The sequence below is a fragment of the Psittacula echo genome (genome assembly GCF_963264785.1).
Source record: "Psittacula echo genome assembly, chromosome: 1".
Lineage (NCBI taxonomy): Eukaryota > Metazoa > Chordata > Aves > Psittaciformes > Psittacidae > Psittacula > Psittacula echo.
This window is the reverse complement of record NC_137735.1, coordinates 99,539,654-99,558,336: the sequence shown is the minus strand read 5'-3', so window position 1 is coordinate 99,558,336 and position 18,683 is coordinate 99,539,654. Positions and strand designations below refer to the sequence as shown.

Genomic DNA, 18,683 nt, shown 5'->3' with positions numbered 1-18,683 from the left:
ACCAGCCATATTTATGCGCACTAATATCCCTTGGGCTAGCTCTTGCTCATTTGTTTGGACAGTTTTCCTGTTGGGTCCCCCAACCAATTTTCTCAGTCAAGGACGCCTGCCTCTTTATTGCCCCACTTCCTCACCTCCCCACTGCCAGAAGGCTGCAAGGCTGTGCTTGATCCCACTGAGATCGTAAGCTTCCCAAACCAGGGTCATCTGCCCCTATTTCTCCAGTAAAGTGCAAAGTACGTATATGGCAGTAGGGAATTACCTTTATTAGCTGAATTTAATTATAAGGCAAATGAATTGGTCATCCACCAGCCACTCCCACCTCACTGACTTCTGCAAGACCAAGATACGTGTGCCTTATCAGCAGGGAATATAAACTGGAAAAGAACAATGTGCATACAGCTTTCTACACCTTCATTTTCAGGGAATAACCAGCAACCACCACTTAAGGCAGAAGGCATTTCCTGAGGATTAGCAGTCAGTTGGAGTCCCTTGGCTGCAGCTCAGACCATCAACTTCTACAGGCCCATTATTAATCCCCTGAAAAAAATCTGGCACCATAATTACTATTTTGTCCTTGTTTCATTGCCCAGAAGTGAAACCTCAGGATGTTTTGATAAAATGTTGTCCGGTTTCACTGTACATTCATTCCCCCTCTGCCTTCCCCTTCCCTACACAGCACTGCCCTACAATCTCCCCTGGCAGCTCTCCATGAATGAGCACTGTGTATTACATCCCTGTTTCCAGTAGCAACAATATATATTAAGAGAATTATGCTTCAACCACCAATAGTCATGGAGAAATGTCCAAGAGAGGGTGACGGGACACTTGATGACATCAGGACATTTAGAGACAGACTGGGCAGCAAAAACACCCATTCTGCGCTGATCTTTTTGGGTGGAATGCACAACATGATCTCACCACAAGGGAACTCTGTCCATCTTCTTTTCCTTTTTAGATCATTGTCAAATATTAGAACTTCACGCTTCTACCCCTTCCCTAAGAAAACCATTCTGTGACTCCACATGCTTTTAGATTAGCCAGCTTCTCCTCGCATTCAGTCTAAAGTTAATTTCTCATCCCTCCACTCCATCCAATTATTCCTGATTACGTTCTTCTGGGTGAACATAAATTCTCCTCTTCTTCCGCCACACTCAAGCCTTTATGGGCTTCCTCAGACACTTACACAAAACTCCCACGTTTCTGCAATTAGGATAATGTTTCTTTATAAAGCAATCCATCCAGGCCCCTAATCATTCCAGTTGTCTCTCTCAGACCTTTCCTCCAACAGATCGATATCCAAACATCAGAATGCCCAGGAATGAAACTGCTGCACCAAGAGGTCAAAAACCTGCAGAATTGAGTTCTACATTTCCACTTCTGATTCTTTCATATCCCGTTCTCAGTTGCTCTACCATCTGATTTTCCACTCCTGCATTGCAAACAACTTCCTTTCAGGTCTGATCCTGATCACTATCAAGCACTTTCCTCCTAACTTTCTTGATCAAAAGAAAGGTACCAAAAAAGTTAGATTCTGCAGCAATTAGAAGAGAAAGAGGTGAGCATGAACCAGCCACCAGAAGTGGTACACCAAGATATTTTATTGAGGATGTGACCATCAGCCTTTAGATTCTCCAACCAGTAGATCTAAGCCATCCTGGCTTGCCACACTGATTTCTTCAATTGCTGGCGCACAGCTCAGACCTTCCTTTTCTCTGGATTCATACAGCTTCCACCATTCTTGTCCTATGGACACACGAACACAGCATCCAAGCTGCAGTGCTCACACCAGGACCTCTCCAAGCCTGCTGGGTGCATTCAGCACCCTATACTCCAGTGACGCAACACAGAATGCATAGCACATTCCAGATCAACCCACCAAAAATACAGCATCAACAAAGCAACAGGAGAACTTGAATCAAAGGAGAGGATGTCGCCTTAGCTGAATTAGGAAAAGAAGAAAAGGGAAAACCAGAAACCACAAACACAGTGTAGCAAGCACCAAGGACTGCGACAAACATCCACAACTGCACTCGCTCCCTGCAGTGCTTGCAGGACAGCAGCAATGCTGGCATGGGCTCTTTGAGATGCTTCAGACACATAAACAGCCTGATTTTCAGAGGTATCTTCTGCCTGGCATCCCACTTAAACCCATTAGGGATGAGTATGCTCAACTCAGGGTTAAAAAACCTAAGTCAACACAAAAAAGCAAACTCCTATCAGATATGGTGGAAGCAGACGCCTACTGGAACGACAAAAACAAAAATCCAACACAAGTTAAACTTCCTTCCTGACCAAAGAGGTGCCAAAGAGATGTTCTCCAGCTTCCGCCCCACTCGGAGGATAAAAGCTAAGCCTCATGTGACTGCAGCAACACAGTCTCCTTCCCTCCACCAGAGAGCACTCCAGGACACAACATCGCTGCCTTCCCCCAGGGACCCCGAAAGGGCCAAACTTGTGCCTTTTGCTTTGCTCTCCAGACAGTGGGTATCAGGCTTCTGGAGCAGAAGGCCAGGAGGCTCGGGTGCCCTGGCCCCCTCCAGCCACACGTCCTGGCCCCTCATCCTCCAAACCTTCCCTGCTCCAGTTTCTGCAGCACTATCCTAATGAGGGTGCTGCTCAGGCGGCTCTTTAATGAGGAGCTAATCTGAACCACCTGTTGAGAAATCCCCCGCAGGATTAGGAGCCTACAGAGCCGTTATATCTCAGACCAAAGCAGCATCCAGCTCACAGAATCAGGAGGAAGGCGTCACCCCTGCGCCAGGCTGAGGTTTTCTCCCCCAGACTCGCCTGCTGCCCACCCTTCGTTCAGCAAACAAGCCATCAGACATGCTGGCACCTTCCGCGCGCAGGGATGACTGCCACATCCTGCTGGGGAGCTGGCGTGAGCATCACCACCCTTGCGCTGGCTGGCTCCCCGCACCCCGGTGCAGCGGGTGCCAAGAGGGCCCCCCGCTCGCTGGAAACGTTTCACTGGCCCACAGGCAGCAATTAACAGCCCTCTGCCGCCGCAGACCTGGAGCACCTGCGGTACTGATTAGCATCATTCAGGCTCCATGTGTTTCCCACTCCCCTCCTCCTCTGGGATTTCTGCTGCCTGTGAACAAACACGTGTCCCTGGGCTTCCTGCATGGTGGGCTTTGCAGAGAGCAATTCTGGACCCAAACTGACCATCGCTGGGGTTGTATTTTCCTCTCGGCAGGCTTTTATCTGCAGCATGATGAGAGGTTCTTCCTTCCTCTTACTTACCTATCCCAAGTAATTATATTTATTGTGAGACACTGTACTTTCTCCTTTGTTTTGTGGGAACCCCTGACCCTGGCTCACGTGGAATATTCCCTGCAGTTTAATTTCCCAGGTTTGACAAAATACCAGGTAACTATGTTCTCATTGACCTACAGCAAGAGATTATGCCACGGCCTGATAGAATCAAGCCAATTTTTTCCTGCAAAGCTAATCCCGTGTTGCCTGACCGATTACTTTAGGTAGTAGTTGCTAGTTCAAAGACCCCCCCATCTCCACTGTACCATGCCCCTGGCTGTGCCAGCATGACTGTTGGGGGCTGCGTGGTGAACTTGATCGGGAAGCTGATCTACGTTAAAAATAACCCTGACCAAAGAAAAAGGTTATATTTAACTTCAGTCATTTTCCCGGGTCTGGTTCACTGCACAGCCCCGCAAGCGCCAGCGCTGTTACACTGATGGGGTGGAGAGGAGATGAGGGTGAAGAGGCACAGAAAGAGGCATTTCAGATGACAAGGCTGCAGTTTGATAAGCATTTCTTTAAACAGCCAAAATTGTGACTTCCATTTCCAGCTGACCCCCTCCTCTCTCAGCTCCGTCGTGCATCAGTCATTCTTCTTTCCCTCCGCGCTATCTACACCCTCATGTGTTTGCAGCCTCACGTTTTCCCCTTGGCTGAATTTCTGTCATTTCCCTTTGTAAGCCGGTTCTTCTAGCCCTCTCATCCTTCTTCAACTTTTCTTTGAACTGCCTCGAATGTGCCAGCACTTTCATTGAAGTGGAATTCCCCAGACTGAGCGCAGATTTCCATATGCAGCTGCACCGGAGTCTGTGGCGAGGCCGGTTACCTCTGCGATCCAGAGGGCAGCACCTCCCTGCTCGCCATAGAAACCCCGAGTGTCAGGCTGCCTTTGACGGGCATTACCACCCATCTCTCTTTCAGCACAAGCACTTTCAAACGACTCCTTCCCACTGAATAGTGATGCTGCGGTTTATTTTTTCCCCCAGGAGGCATCTGCTCTCGCCTCCCTCCGTAGTCCTCCCCCTCGCACCCCCCCTCACCTCCTGCTTGATTGGTTTGATGGGCTGATGGTCAGACATCCACCTGGGAGAAAATTCTGTCCGCTGCAGACGCTTCTCCTGAAACAGGGTTGAGAAGTGAGGGAAGGAAAGAGAGAGTGGAGGAAATTAGGGCACATTGGTGATACTGGCAGGAGAAACTCTGGGGGCTAGAAGCGACCATGAAATCCCTATTAGCTTTACAAGGGTAGAAAACAAGCAAACTGAACTCAATCCAAGGACATCACGCTGACTGCAGAGCACATTTTACAAAGCCATCTTGCCGAAGGATCCTGTGCCAAATCTGTCCCACCTGAAAACATTCAGTTGATGGAGAGTACCCTTCAGAGTTTCGTGGCTCTGACATACCAGCTCGAGCAGCCACTGCCCCTTCAGCAGAGTCAGCTGAGAGGAACAGCAGTAAAAGTAGAATCACAGGCAGTTTGCATAGAAGAGCTAGGCTGTAAATCAAAGCAGTTCAAAAGCAGATAGATACCCTGGCTAGCAGAAAGGGGACAAGGAACACGGCTGAAGACAGTAACCTCTTCAGTCATCCTACCTATACTGCCATGCAATCATGAACCAGATCCTTAAGTATCCACTCTAGCCCTGGCACTCCACTAGGGAGAACTTTTCTCCCTATACACAAGCTGAACAGCTCCTGCATCCACAACACTTGCAGGCTGGAGGCGGCGGGAAGCAGGAGAGGGTGACAGGCTGCTTGAATTTAGCTCTCCTTCAATCAGTAAACGTCCATGCTCTTGGAAGCGGTCAAAGGGAGGTAAACAGGATGTCATGTCTCCTCACCTTCTGTGCAATCATGTTGCAGATCTCCGGCAGGAAGTCTTCACTCAAGAGTTTGTAGAGCTGCCGCTCTCTAAGGGAAGTCCTCTCTCTGAAGCTCTCTGTGACCTGCCTCCACTCCTCTTCCGTTTGACACAGCAGCCACCATGTCCCACGGCCAGGCCCTTGGGACCCTTCAACGACATGAAAGAATGTTATCTCCACAGCAGTTATGAGTAACAGCTTTTCTTTATCCCTTCTCTTCTCTACTCAGGGCTCAGGAAGGGCAAAGGGTACTGCCAATGGCCACTGTTATGGGAAGCATGCTCTTTGCTATAGACCCAAAGCTCTCTTCGTCCACCAGAAGCACTGCACTGCTACATCCCCTAGCAGCACTAGAAAGTGATGCCAGGACACAGAGGAAGTACACAGGTGATGAAATAATGGCGCCACTTTGCAACACATGGGTAGTATGACATCCCTGTAGCAAACCTCCATTCCAGTTATGACAGACCAGAAAAAAGGATTTGTAATGGAGTCTGTCAGCCAGGGCAGAACATAGGGTAATGCAAATGTCTGACAGTCTGGCAGCAGAATAAAAACATTGAAAATGAGTGTTATTTGAAATAACCTTTTTCTTTTAGCACTGCAAACCTTGGCTGCGGTGAACAAAACCTCCCATTCTCCCCAAATGAAACATTTTGTTTGCAGGCACTTGAAAGAACAGAAGAGGAACAGAAAAGGAAGTAAAGGATGGGGTTCATCGGGCTGCCAGATGATGGGGAAGTTCCAAAAGTTCACATCCCATCCCTGCTCAACCCAGAGTGGGATCTGAAGCAGATCACCCACCGCTCCGAAGCATGTCCCAACTACCAAGACACTCGGAGCTGTTCTGCCTTGTGTGAAACATTTGAATATTAATTGCAAAGGAAGGGCTGTCTTGCGTGGTGGTTGGAACACCCACCTGGAGAGGGGAAGTGTGGTTCCTGCTCCGCAAATATTTACACAGAGCAGAGGAACCTCATGGGTTGCAACTTGCATGCTTTTGCCCCAGGACACGCTCTAAGCAAAAAGGGTTTTGGGCCATTTTTGGGGAGGGGGAAGATGTTGGTTCAAACTCCTTCAGGCTGAGGGGTTCCTGGATCTCTCTAGACTTTTCTAGAGCTAACCACCTGGAAAGAAACCCATGGTCACTATCCCCACAGCGGCAGACATCCTGCAGCTTCTCACCGCATTTTCAAGCAAATTAACTGTGAAAAATACAGAGAAGCAAAAAACAGAGCCCTTTTCTCTCTGAACCTGACTCTGGGCCCTTTGTGGATCTCAGCCACCAGTGGCTCTATCACACAAGCTATCAGGTTGCCCCAGGAAGACTGGAAAGCTGTATCATCCCTTCAGCCACTGGCCCTCAGTCAGAAACCTCCATACCATGGTGGGTGTGCTAGCTCCAAGTAACAGGCCAGCCTATAGCTTAACCCATCATTGGCTTCCGCTCCAGTTAATGCACTGGGGACTGGTAACTGAGATGGCAAAGGACCAACCATGTGCTGGTTTCTGCCTCCCTAGCTACGCGAAGCCATCCCCTGCCCACTGCAGTGGGGAGTTTACCTGGCACACTGCACCCTTATTTCTCCTCCCTTGCCAGCTGCCTATGGGCAACTCCTTTCAATAGCAACCAGGACTACAGCACTGCTTTGTGCCAGGAGATTACTCTGCAGCTGAAGTGACACAATTTGCTGGAAGACAATGATCTGATAAAACCCTCAGACCCTCATGTGCATCTCTCCCAAGCAGCCGCCTGGAAATCTGAAGACAAAGGGCAAAGGGAAGTAGGCATGGCAAAGACAACGCCACCCTTGCCTTTTATTGTGGGGGGATGGGCAGGCTGAGCTCTTGGGTTATGTAGAAGCCACTGGGTGCCCATGTATGACAAGTAAGTCCCAGCCCCCTCAAACTCAACTTTCTCATTACGTTGCCAACTTAACTTTTTCTGCTTGCCTCATTAACTCTTAGGTGGGTATCCCCAAGAGATTATTTACACAGTTCAGACACCCAATGGCACCAGGAAGGAGAGAGGAGGAGAAATGAAAAGCTTCTTCCTTCCTTATCTTGGCACCATTGACCCCACTCTCTTCCCAGTCCAAAAAACCTCATTGGCTACAAACAGGGGCTTGTGTTCACCTCACCGCTGGAAGAGCAAGGGCTATTCACAGCCCATTTCCATCAACTTCACTGTGTAGGTTGGCCCCCGAGGCCTAGTGTAACCCAATAGGGTCGGTTTCTTCCTCTCAAACTAATCCACGATAAAGTAGGAATCGCGCAGGTGCCCAGGCTCCCAGCTGCAAGGCAGCCTGTAATGCCAACCCTTCCTTCCAAACTCAGCCCCAGACACCAGCACAGACTCTCCTGCTCCTGAAAAAGGCATCTCTCTAGGCTTTGATGATTTAAGAGCCATGTTAGCTGATTGTATCAACCCTGACCCAGCAAAATCTCTTTACCATTTCTTATCTGAGTCTCACGGATTAGCAAGTTCTCTTCTGCCTTCTCCCTGCCAAAAAAAAAGAAAGAGAAGGAATGACACAATAAATATATTACTTCACATCATTGACCAATTCACAACCAATTCTGAGGAGAAGAATGGGAAGCAACTACTCAATGCATAGCAAAACCATGATAAACACCACCATGCAGAACACACACGTGTCCAATATGTATTTTCACATATATAGTTATCATAGCTTCATCAAATTTTAAGAACTCAAGGCTGGAGTTTGGCAAGAACAGTATTTCAATTCTCATGGAAAGCAGCCCAAAATCTATACTGACTGAAGTGGCCAGGATTTTTGGCTTCAAGCGTTATACCATTGAAGTGTTCTTTATCAAGAGCATACATATCCCCTAGCACTGCTCAGAGGAGCTGCATCCGAAGTGAGGCGGCTGGAAAGTGATACCCACTGTTCCACCACACTCGGCATCCAGCTCACTCAGAATTTTCTTTGGAAAGTGATCAAAGTACCCACCAAGTCTGAGCTTGCTTCACTTCAGAGATGCGATGAAATTATGGCTGCTTGGTATATACATACTTATTGGGGGAACCCCAGAAATACATTATACTTCCCTATACATATATATATGCGTTTTACATCTATCGCAGGAACACCCTTTCCATACCTCAGCAGGTTTTCCTCCAGAAGTTTTTTCCGCTTTGGGGGCCGCCCTCGTCTCTTGCCCGTTTTCCCAGGAACGTTCGGGGTGTTTGTCTGCCCCCCGCATCCCCTGCGGAACAGCAAACCCACCATGAAATATCTGCTGAGCAAGGGCTCATCATCCTGTGGCTGGCAGGAAGGGAGATGGGCAGGGAAGTCGGAACAGCTGCTAGGAACCCCACTAACGGAAGGGATTAAATCAGAGCAACAGGACAGGGAGAGGAGGAGAGAAGGGATTCCCACTGGCTGGGAGCCTGATCTGGGAGCCGCCGGCACGGTGCGGGGCAGACGGGGAGGAATGCAGTGGGGCAGGCAGCATCGTTCCCACAGCAGGCTCTCCTGGTGCCACAAAGACTGCAGGCTGGCTCTGACACAATGCACGACGGTGGGGCAGCTCGCAGTCTGCATGGCAACTCCAGTCTCGCCCTGCATTGCCCCAGCCCTCTCCCAGGCTCCCCCCTGCAGCCCGCTGACACAACAGCAGTCAGGCGGAGTCCCCTACAGCCAGGCTGGCTGTGCCGTGCCTCCCTCACTCCCTGCACCCAGACGCAGGGGGAATGCTGTGGGGACTGTTACCTGTCTGGAGCCAGCTCTCCATTGGTTTTTGCCTGCACAGGATCCTCCTTGTACATCCGCGTGCCATAGAAGTACCAGTACAGGGCACCACTGCTGTCCTCTCCCAGCGGCTCCACGCGGAGGCTGTCGGCATCCAAGCCCTGTGTCCATGGGGGAGCCCCCCACCAGACGGTGACAAGTTGAAAAGTGGCCACATTGTCACACAAAACATGATGACACCCTCCGCAAACACCTCCCTCCTCCCCTCCCACCATGCCACAGCAGTAGTACAGCTGCTCCTCCAGGCCAGAGCTGGGAAAATGTTACTCCAGGGGGAAGGCGACGTTCGCTCTCTGTGCAGGGAGGGATTGAGATTGGCATCTCTAATTTGAATGGCCTCTCTCATTTTAACATTTCATCTCTGGTGCTCCTGACAGGGAAGGTCTAATTAGTGCTGGCGACAGTCACACACAGCCCTGAGAAGCTCCCTCCCCCCTCCCCACCATCACCCTTCCCCCAGCTCCCCCACTACACTTCACCCCCATCCTTTCATCTCACACCAACCCTCAGCAAGGCAGTCTCAGCTCTCGCAGAACTGCCATTACTGTTGGAGCATCTCCAAATTCACTCTTCGCAAGAAGAGTAGCCAATAAAGCCAATTTACTTAGTGACTCCCGTGCTATGAATACATCCGCTCAGGATGAGGGCCCCAAGAGCAGTCCTGAGTGCTTGCCTTGGGTCCTCTGCAAGGCGGGAGAGGAGATGGAGAACTGCTGACCCACTGCACTGGTACCAATTACCTGGCCTTAAAATGCATTTAATAGCATCAACCATTCTGTTCCCAGGAAGATTCATTGATCTGGCCCAGCTGCCCCATTTCCCCCTTCCCTGTTGCCCAAAGCACCTTGAGAAGGTCGAAGACATCATCTGCATCAAGGCGGTAGTCACAGAGGCGATGCAAGATCTCCACTCGGGTGCGCAGAGGCAGCTCCTGGAAAGTGGACTCCCGCAAGGGGTTGGGTTTCCCTTCCTCCAGCTCCCAGCGGTAGTTGATGATGTCCTCCAGGTAGCTGTGAAACGTCTGGGATCTAACCAAGGAAACAAAGTCCCACACACTCACTGTAGTTTGCCACAAACACCTGGTGGAACCAACAGCTTGAACGTACACAACACAGACACAGCTGACACCTGAAGGAGAACCATGCCCCACCACAGCTATGGCTAGGTGCAGCTTTACAGAGTTCCCAAAACACAGCAATCTCGTTGCAGCACCATGGGATTTCACATTATACACATAGAGCTTACAGGACTCTGCATTACTGTTATTTCTTTCCAAGCTGAAATAACAAGCTAAATATACTAGCTCAGCCCCATGGGCTGTGCCTTTTGCTAGCACCAACGTCAATCTTTTACTAAAATAGGATGCAACGAAGCCGACAAGTCTGATCTCCTTCCGCCTCTGCCCACTTCACATGGAGACCCTCTTCTTCAGCTTTCCATTTGCTCCTCACATCTCCAGTAGCCAAGCCCTGCTCCTTTTTCTGCCTTTTACGTAGATTTCTATGCCCTGGTTCAATGCCTTGCAAATTTCCATAGCTGCTTGACTCCTACTCACTTTGCTGTATGCTTCCTATACTCCTGTTGTGACCCCTATTTTCCCCTCTGTCCTCAAAGGTGCTGCCACTTTCTGCCTGTTCCTCCATCAGTGGCTTTGGCAGGACATCTGCACAGCCCAGTTAACACACACAGCTTGGACTCTGCCATGCAACAAGGCTCATTCATACAACATGAGTGTATCTCCCAAGCAGGGTTCAGCCCAGAAGACTCTCTCTTCCCTAGTCTCTGAGATGATCAAGTTGAACACTTGAGTTTTTCATAAACATTGCTATTAGAATGATCTTTCTCATTTCTAGCTGGGCCACATTAAGTCTCCCTTCCACTCCCAGCAGTTCACCATATAACCCAAAGAAACATACATTTCTTGCCCTCGTCTGGCATTCAGGGTAAATGTCCCCATCTGACACACATTAGACTGCTGATGGAGCTTAAGGCTAAAAGAACTCCTGTCTATATTAATGAGACTTGAGGCCCTTATTCTGACTGCTGAAAATTTCAGGGGAGGGAATAAAAAATGGCTGCTGAGGCCATGTGTCCCTAAATGTGAAACTTCCCTAAGATCTGTTCGTATCACTTTGAGTCCTGAGACTTGCCAGGCTCTCTCAGCCTGCTTGCGTACCCAGAGCACAGCTAAGGGGGACCCCCCCAAGCCCCAGTCATTCTTGCACACACGGGAAGTCCATATGCCAGCAAGAACACCACTGGGTACACATTCCCACCAGCTCTCAAAAAGGCAGCTCAACTTGATAGGTTTTTGGCACAAACGGATTACTCTATATGATTAATGGAACCGTGCCAGTGCTACAGAACTGCATTTGCCTGAGAAATTGCTCACTACTACAAAAGCTATTATTTTTTAACAAAGAGATAGAGGAGCACGATCACACTGCAGAAAGGTTGTTAAAAGCCAACCAGAAGTTAGCTATTAAGAGAGCAGGCATCATGCGTTTGGTAAAGACTGGATGTCTTTGCAAGGACCGTGACCAGATAGTGACTGCAAGAACGAAGGAACAGATACCACATGATTCCTCAAGCTATGTCCATCTGGCAGCATTCCTCTTCCTCCTCGAGTGGAGAGAAGTTGATGCTACCACCCTGCAGATCAGTCCTCACTAGCCTGCTTCTTCCTGACATCAAATGCAAGCTGACCTTCCACAGATACCTCCTCTCACCAGATGAGAATTACCAGCCCTCTGGTTGTATTTAACAACAGTTGCTTGGATGTACCTGATCTAGTGCCTTCTGCAGTCTGGAGTTTGCTATTTTGTACGTGACACAAGCAAAGCATTAGCATTTCCAGGTATCATTGCTTTGCCCCACTAATATCAGCAATGAAACAAATGCAGCTTGAAACAGTCCCCTGCACTGGCAAAGTTCAGTCAGCACAGGAGAACTGACTGTTTTATGAAATGATTTCTGAACAGCCTCAAGTACTAATTTTAGGGTAAAAACTAACCTCTTGTAAATGAAATATTCAGTGCACAGTACACCTACCTGAAGTAGCTGTGCATTCCCACAGTGCCTTCCTCATATACCTCAAGAACCCAAATCAACTTCCAGCAAGGACTTCAGCTTGGTAGAAAGTGTGGTACTAGATTCTCTTTATAAACTTTTTACCTTTAAGAGTGCTGTTTGATCATACACAGCTTAAATGTTAGACATTTACAGAAGCCATTGATTAAACAAAAACAGAAAGACAGATTTGACTAGCTTTCAGAAGAGAAATAGTGATGAGAACATCCTTTCCTGAAAGCAGGAAAGCAACACCTGTATTGATGCTGAGGAAGCAACACCTTATTGATGCACAGAAGGAAAAAGACTGTAAACTCTCAGAAAACATCTGAGTTTCAGCCCCCAACTTCAATTGTTCAACCCCTCAGAGCTCAAGACAGAAGATTATTTTATCAGATCTGATACAGAGGCTCTGGCCAATAAAATTGACTGAAAAACCAGTTTCCCTAGGACCCTGAAAAACTACAGGGAGACATGGGATGCCAGGAAGAAGCAACAAAAGCAACAGGGTTTGATCTGCTCTTATTTTTCTGTTTGTCCCCACCTTTTTTTTTCTTTTTTTCCCTAGGGGAAAAAAAAAAAAAAAAAAAAAAAAAAAAGGAAAAAGGGAGTGCCATGGATCAGACAGATGCTTTTACCGCTTGCACAAGTACACCTACCTTGGTCTACCATTTTGGCTGCTCTCAGAGAAAAGTGATCCAGAAAGCCTTTCAGTTCCAGAAGATCATCTGAAGTCTTTGCCTATATAGCTTTGATTCCCCCTGGGGACTGGCTCTGTTGACTTAACCAATTTGGTTTGAGTTTGACTTTCACAGAAGTGGCTAACACTAGAAATTTCCTCCATCCACCCAGTGTTCGATACATTAAAAGCTCTGTTCTCAAGAGTACTTTTGAGTTCCTACTCCCATCCATTTTCAAAGACAGCTACTGTGCATTTGTCGCTTTGAATAAGGATAGAAATGAGAACCAGAGATGGGAACCAGATGTCTCAAGGCATTCTCAATCACTCTCAGTCTTACCCAATTTATATTTTCCCTCTTAACAGGGACTGGCCTCTTTCCTCCAGACAAACGTGGGGTGCTAGTCTTCAACCTGTCTGCTGCACCTACGTTTAGTCTCACTTAGCCTGGCTCTATTACATTCCATTTATAAAAGGTTTCTGAAACAGCCCCCTTGGTTTGGAGAAGAAAATGTGCAAGTAGTATAGAAGTCTGTGAGAACCCTGCCCTTGGGGTCCTTCCTCACACAAAGCAGAAATGCTCAGGAATGTTTAGCATTATCTATAAAAAATAAAAAACTTAATATCCATAAGATTAAAGAATCAGAGAGACAGGAATTGCCTGTATGCAGTCTGTCAGATACCCTTTGACAGCTCATTAATGTAACAGTGATACACCTGCAGGTGTGGCAAGTCCTACAGAGTCTCTGCTGCAGTTGAGAACCTCTGAAAACCCTTTAGTAAGTGGAAGGAAGGCAGGAAGGAGATCACCGAGCTAAGGAAACAGATGTATTTCTTCTGAGGTTTGCAGCATCACTGATGTAAAAACACTCAGCCAATGGAGGCAATGGTAGGTCAGCAATGTCCTTTCTCTACAAACTGGTAGTATTCCCAAGGAGGATGTACTGGTACACAGTCTGTCTCAGGATACATATCCCAAGGAAAATCAACTCCCTCCTGAAAGTGAATTGGGGGTTCTAGGAATGATCTATAAAAAATTTGAGACTGGGGACCACAACTGCCACCATATCTCAATCTTCTACCTCTCCCTGCCATACAGCACAAGCGTCTTCCATACAGCTCATTAACCAAGGACAGTATTGCAGAAATCACCTACAAGAGGTCAGAAAAGTTACAGTACTCTGTAACTGCAAAACTTCACGCTTCTCACTGTCTTTCTGCCCATCCCAATTTCACTAGCACCATTAATATTTCAGAAAACTCAGACAAAGTGACTCACTTGTCACAACATCCCTTACTTTGCAGCTGCCACCCGATGTGCAAAGCAATTTGGATAGATGTAGTGGGGAAGTGGTGGAATAGCACATGTGTATCTATGGGATACATTCCACATGGGTGCAGGCGATTTCTCATGAGCGCAATGCAATTCTTAGTCTTGTCCCTGGCTGTGCTCTGAAACCACAGGGTCACTGTCAGAGGTCCCTACCTTCTTTTGCAATGATTAGAAAGGAGGTCAAAGCTGAATTGTACCTGTGGTTGAAAGTTTAAATCATACGCTGCAGACCCCTACACATATAAAAGAAAACCTGGGGCACAGGGAAGGATGTGACCTAGCACCTTGGTGTCAAAGGGGAGGAATAGCGGCAAGCAACCCACAAGAGTCCCAGTGAGGTTGCAGCTCAAGTTGCTTGTGATCTTCAGCAGCAGCTGCACAAGAATCAGGGCATAAAGACGACGGGAGCAAATCGAAGGAGGGGCTCCTCTCCAACATGGGTATCAGCGTCCAGAACAAGCCAGAGAAATGATACACCCCCTGAGAGCTCAGCGCTGCAGCCCGGCCATCTGCCACCCGGCTGCTTCCCAAAGAGGGAGGTTTCTCTGAGCTCCAGAAGAGGGGAGCCGAGGACTCCTCCCCCTGCCTGGTGATCGCAGTTCGGCAGCCTGCCTTCCCCATGGCTTCCCCTGCTCGCAGAAGAGGCACCCTGCCCATCACCCGGGCTTTTAGCGTGCGGGGCCATGCTCTGCTGTTGGAAAAGGAGTGTGGCCAGCGTGCCCATCACCGTGCCCAGTTTCCCAGAGGGGCTCCACGGGAGACCTCTGGAAGAAATGGTGAAAACTTCACAGGGTTGACAGGATATACGGACAAATTTGGTCAGAACTACTGGTGCACACGAAGCAGGGAACAGCTGCACCCACAAACCCCAGCCCCACAGGCACCCTGTAGGGCAAAGTCAACGCGAAATTCCTTCTGAGTGAACCCAGCAGCACTGGGGCTGGAATTATGTGTACACACACACACGTATTTTTTTATCCTCATGCCCAGAGGAAGCAGAGCCACTTGTGCTTTTAGTTTTAAAGTCTCCAAAGTAAATCAAATCTTGGCTGGGAAACTGTAAACAAAATCAAGCCAAACAAACAAAAGCAAAACCAAACACTGATTCAGTGAGAGAGTCCCTGTGTCAATCTGCACTTCCTGCAGGCAGTGTGCCATGGCCCGAGTGTGGAATTACTGTCACAGCACACTTCCCTATCTGGCCTATTGCTGCCAATTTTGTTACAAGCCCTCCCGCCCCCAATCCCCTCAGAACAATGAAACACACCCTCCCAGAATCAACTAAAAAAACACCCCCACAAAACCCCCAGCCCTGTGGGAGTCAATATTGGATTAAAAGAAACATTAGGATAAGGAGCTGGAAATAGTGGAGATAAAAATCAACAATGCTCAGATACTGCTGGCACACACAAATAAGCCTTCTCAAAGTTCAGATGCCAAATAATTGCCTGGACCCACTAGCTGGAGTATCTATCATGTTGACAGTGTTTTAAGTCTCTTGTTTCGTTTAATTTACAAAATGCAACGGAAGAGTAAATACTGGAACTCTCTGGAGCTAAAGCTGCTGGGAGAATGGCAAGCCTGACCTATGTCTAATCCCAGATAGTATATTGTTCTGTATTTGAGATTAAAACCAAGAACCCTGACAAAACCAGATGATGGGAGAGAGCAGATCTACTCCACCTCCTGCCCAACAGCAGTACGTGGGAGGAACATGGAAAACAAGACTGGGAGAGCTCAGCCTTTCCCTCAAAGGCTGTTTAAACATGAATAGGATTACTCTCACAGTTCATTTTACAGAGCTGGCCTGAAAGAAAAGTAATAGAAGTGATAATTCTGTCTGGCAAAAGCTTTAAAAGCTGAAAAAGACTTGGGTTCCGTCAGCCACCCAGCACAAGCATTGCTTTTACAAGGTTCTCAATATAATTGTAAATATAAATGAAAAAAGACTCATTGGGCATCTAATTCACAGCACACAAGAGACCTGGTCTTGTCTTGGTGATGTCCCTAGTTAAAAGAAACAACAGCAGCAGCAACCAAGGTCTCATCAAAGAACAGAAGTTTCATCATGGAGTTAATTTTGTGGACTGAAGATATTTCACCTTATGGGCTGGCACCTTTTTAAGTTCTGAATTGGCAAAAAGGCACCAGCTTGGTGTTGGGAGTCACTCAGGTGTTAATGAGAGCATTAACTGGCAGATGGCATTCAAGATATTTCTCCCCTCTCCAATGAAGGCAGCTTCTTTGCTACAGCAGAGATCAGGAAATCTTCATCCTTAACAAGCACACAATGCTTTGGCACAAAGGCAAGCCCTCTGGAAGGTAATGGGAAGGATTCAGGGTTTGCCGGGATGACCTCAGTCAAACATCATTAACAGGGTCAGGAGAAGCAAAGCCTATTTCAGAGGGGGAAAAAATAATGTAAGGGCCCCCATGATCAATCTATCGTGGCTTGTCAGAAAGAGAAAGCATAGGCTGACCTTAGAAGCAATATGAGTTACTACTACCAGCCTGACCTTGAGCTCTCATGTAACAATGGAGACTTTTTTTTTCCTACTGTATTAATGAGCTTTCTTATCTGAGGTGGGGGAGGAAGCTTTATGGACCAGCTTGTACTTCACCTTCAAGCAATCTACCCCACTGAGAAACCAAGTCAGGCATGACGCAGGGAGGGAAAAGATACTACCCCATCCTTTTGGGTAAGAAAAGGGTTGCATAGGTATATTTCCTTCCAAGCCCTCTGTGTGCAGCTCACTCAGAAGGCGTGCAAGCCAACAGAAAGCACGTGGTCCTCAGACCATGGGCTAACTTGTCATGAGGACGATCAGACTGGCAAAGGCTCAAGGGCAACAAGCACCTGGAAGGGTCTCTCCTCGAAACACTTCACTGCAGCAGATCAAAATAACTGAGAAGCTGGAGGTACAGGAATCATGATGTTAAACTTTAACATCAACATTTCATTTCCAATTCAACTAGCAGTGCACCACTGTCCTGCACCACCGGTGGGGACAGACTGACAGATTCCAGCCATGGACAGTCTGGAGGGAAGCAGTAACTCCTATCCACACCACACCGGTGACAGACCTAAACAGGGTCCAACCCTAGTAAAGCCCTTCTGATAGAGGAAACAAATACCCAAGGTCATCCTGTTTTCAGGACCCTCTTTTGATTCGTGCCTGGAGAAAACCAGGTGGCCTATAAGTGCCTGTGAACAAAAGGAAGATAGCTGATGTTAACAGATCCTGAATGAGACTGCAGAATGAGGGGGGGGACGGGAATCAAACTGAACTCACCAAAGCTCCAGAGTGAAGTTTCTCTTCCCAGAGTCAGAAAGATAGCAGAGATTGCTGGAGTACAAGACCCTCACAAGGCATGCACAGTCCTGCCTCTTGTCCTTCACTGCTAGTTAGAACTAGTTTTCTGAACACATATATGGCTCAAACCTCCAGTTGTTCTGTGGCCTACCTGTGTGGCCATCAGGAGCACTGGCAGTGAAGGGGAGGAGAAAGACACCTGAAGACTCGAGCATGTGGATTGCACTGAACTCTACACCCAATGACCTTTGTCTTCACCATTGCTGAACACTGGAAGACATTCTTTCTATGTTACAATCATGGTTTTGTTTAAGCTCAAAAAATAGAACTGGTCATATAACTACTACTACTATTAAGTAGTAGTAGCTCTTCCCTAGTCTGGTCTAACTCCTGGATTTGGCAGTCTGAAACATGAGTGACCAGAAGTTTCCACATCCATGAAAGATAAAAGCAAGTCTTCCAGAAAAGCAAAGGACAGCAGAACGATTTCAGCACCCTGATCCCTACCCCTCACATGTCCACCCCATAACTTTCTTCCAGAGCTCAAATGTGGCACTGAGATCAACCCCAAGAGTATGTTGGAGAGATGCTTGGAGAAGACATCAGTGTTCTGGACCCTCTAACATGATAAAATAAAGTTAGGACAGGAGGTTCTCCAGCAGAAGGGCTGCTTGATCTTGCTAAGGAAATCTAATTTACATGGTTGGATGCCAGGGAATCCACTGCCTTCCCAGCTGAACTCCTGAAGTGTTCATGTTTAGGAGTAAGAAAAAATCAGCTAAGAAAATCCAAAGCCGTCAGCAGCTAAGAATACTCCAGTCCTGCTTCTTGTCTTCCTCCATCTTACCTCGAGCAATCTTCCATACAATAAAAACTGGGGAAGCTGGAAGGGGAGCTGGCAGATAGGTTGTATCCCACAGAGAAGCAGAATAGGAACAGCTATGGAGCGAGGCAGTGTCTCCAGGGAGGCAGAGAGAATGGAGAGCTGATGTAGGCTGTCTGGTCTAATAAGGAATCACACCACAGGAGCATGTGCTGGCTTGACAGAAGCAAGTGCAGCCACTTAACCTAGGTACGACAGCTGAAGCAGGAGCCTCGCTTTCTACCACCAAAAAAGGGGAGCACGAAGAAAGAAGGGAAGCCATGAGATCACTGCAGCTGCCCACTCTTCAAGGACATTCCAAGTCTGCTCATACAAACCTTTTCCCCCAGCCAACAGCAGAAAAACTAAGCAGCCAAGGAAGTTTCTAGCTTGGGCTCCATAGCACTACCAGACTCCAACTCTTGAATGAGATGGAGATGTCCTTTTATCTGCTGTGAGCTGATATGTGTTGCCTTCTACTCATTTTCTCTCACATGAGGGACAGGAAGCAAGTCCACCCC

General features: G+C 47.9%; 1 protein-coding gene across 1 annotated transcript in view; it reads right to left on the bottom strand.

Annotated features, from left to right (window-relative positions):
• Positions 1–18,683, bottom strand: part of CECR2 (CECR2 histone acetyl-lysine reader) — a gene marked incomplete at both ends in the record, with an annotated part of 95,412 nt that overhangs the window by 15,172 nt on the left and 61,557 nt on the right. Inside the window, 6 exons of the mRNA XM_080609695.1 lie at positions 4,305–4,382; positions 5,109–5,278; positions 7,583–7,632; positions 8,256–8,360; positions 8,867–9,006; positions 9,750–9,933. Coding sequence (XP_080465821.1) covers positions 4,305–4,382; positions 5,109–5,278; positions 7,583–7,632; positions 8,256–8,360; positions 8,867–9,006; positions 9,750–9,933 — 727 coding nt within the window. The remainder of the gene's footprint in view (positions 1–4,304; positions 4,383–5,108; positions 5,279–7,582; positions 7,633–8,255; positions 8,361–8,866; positions 9,007–9,749; positions 9,934–18,683) is intronic.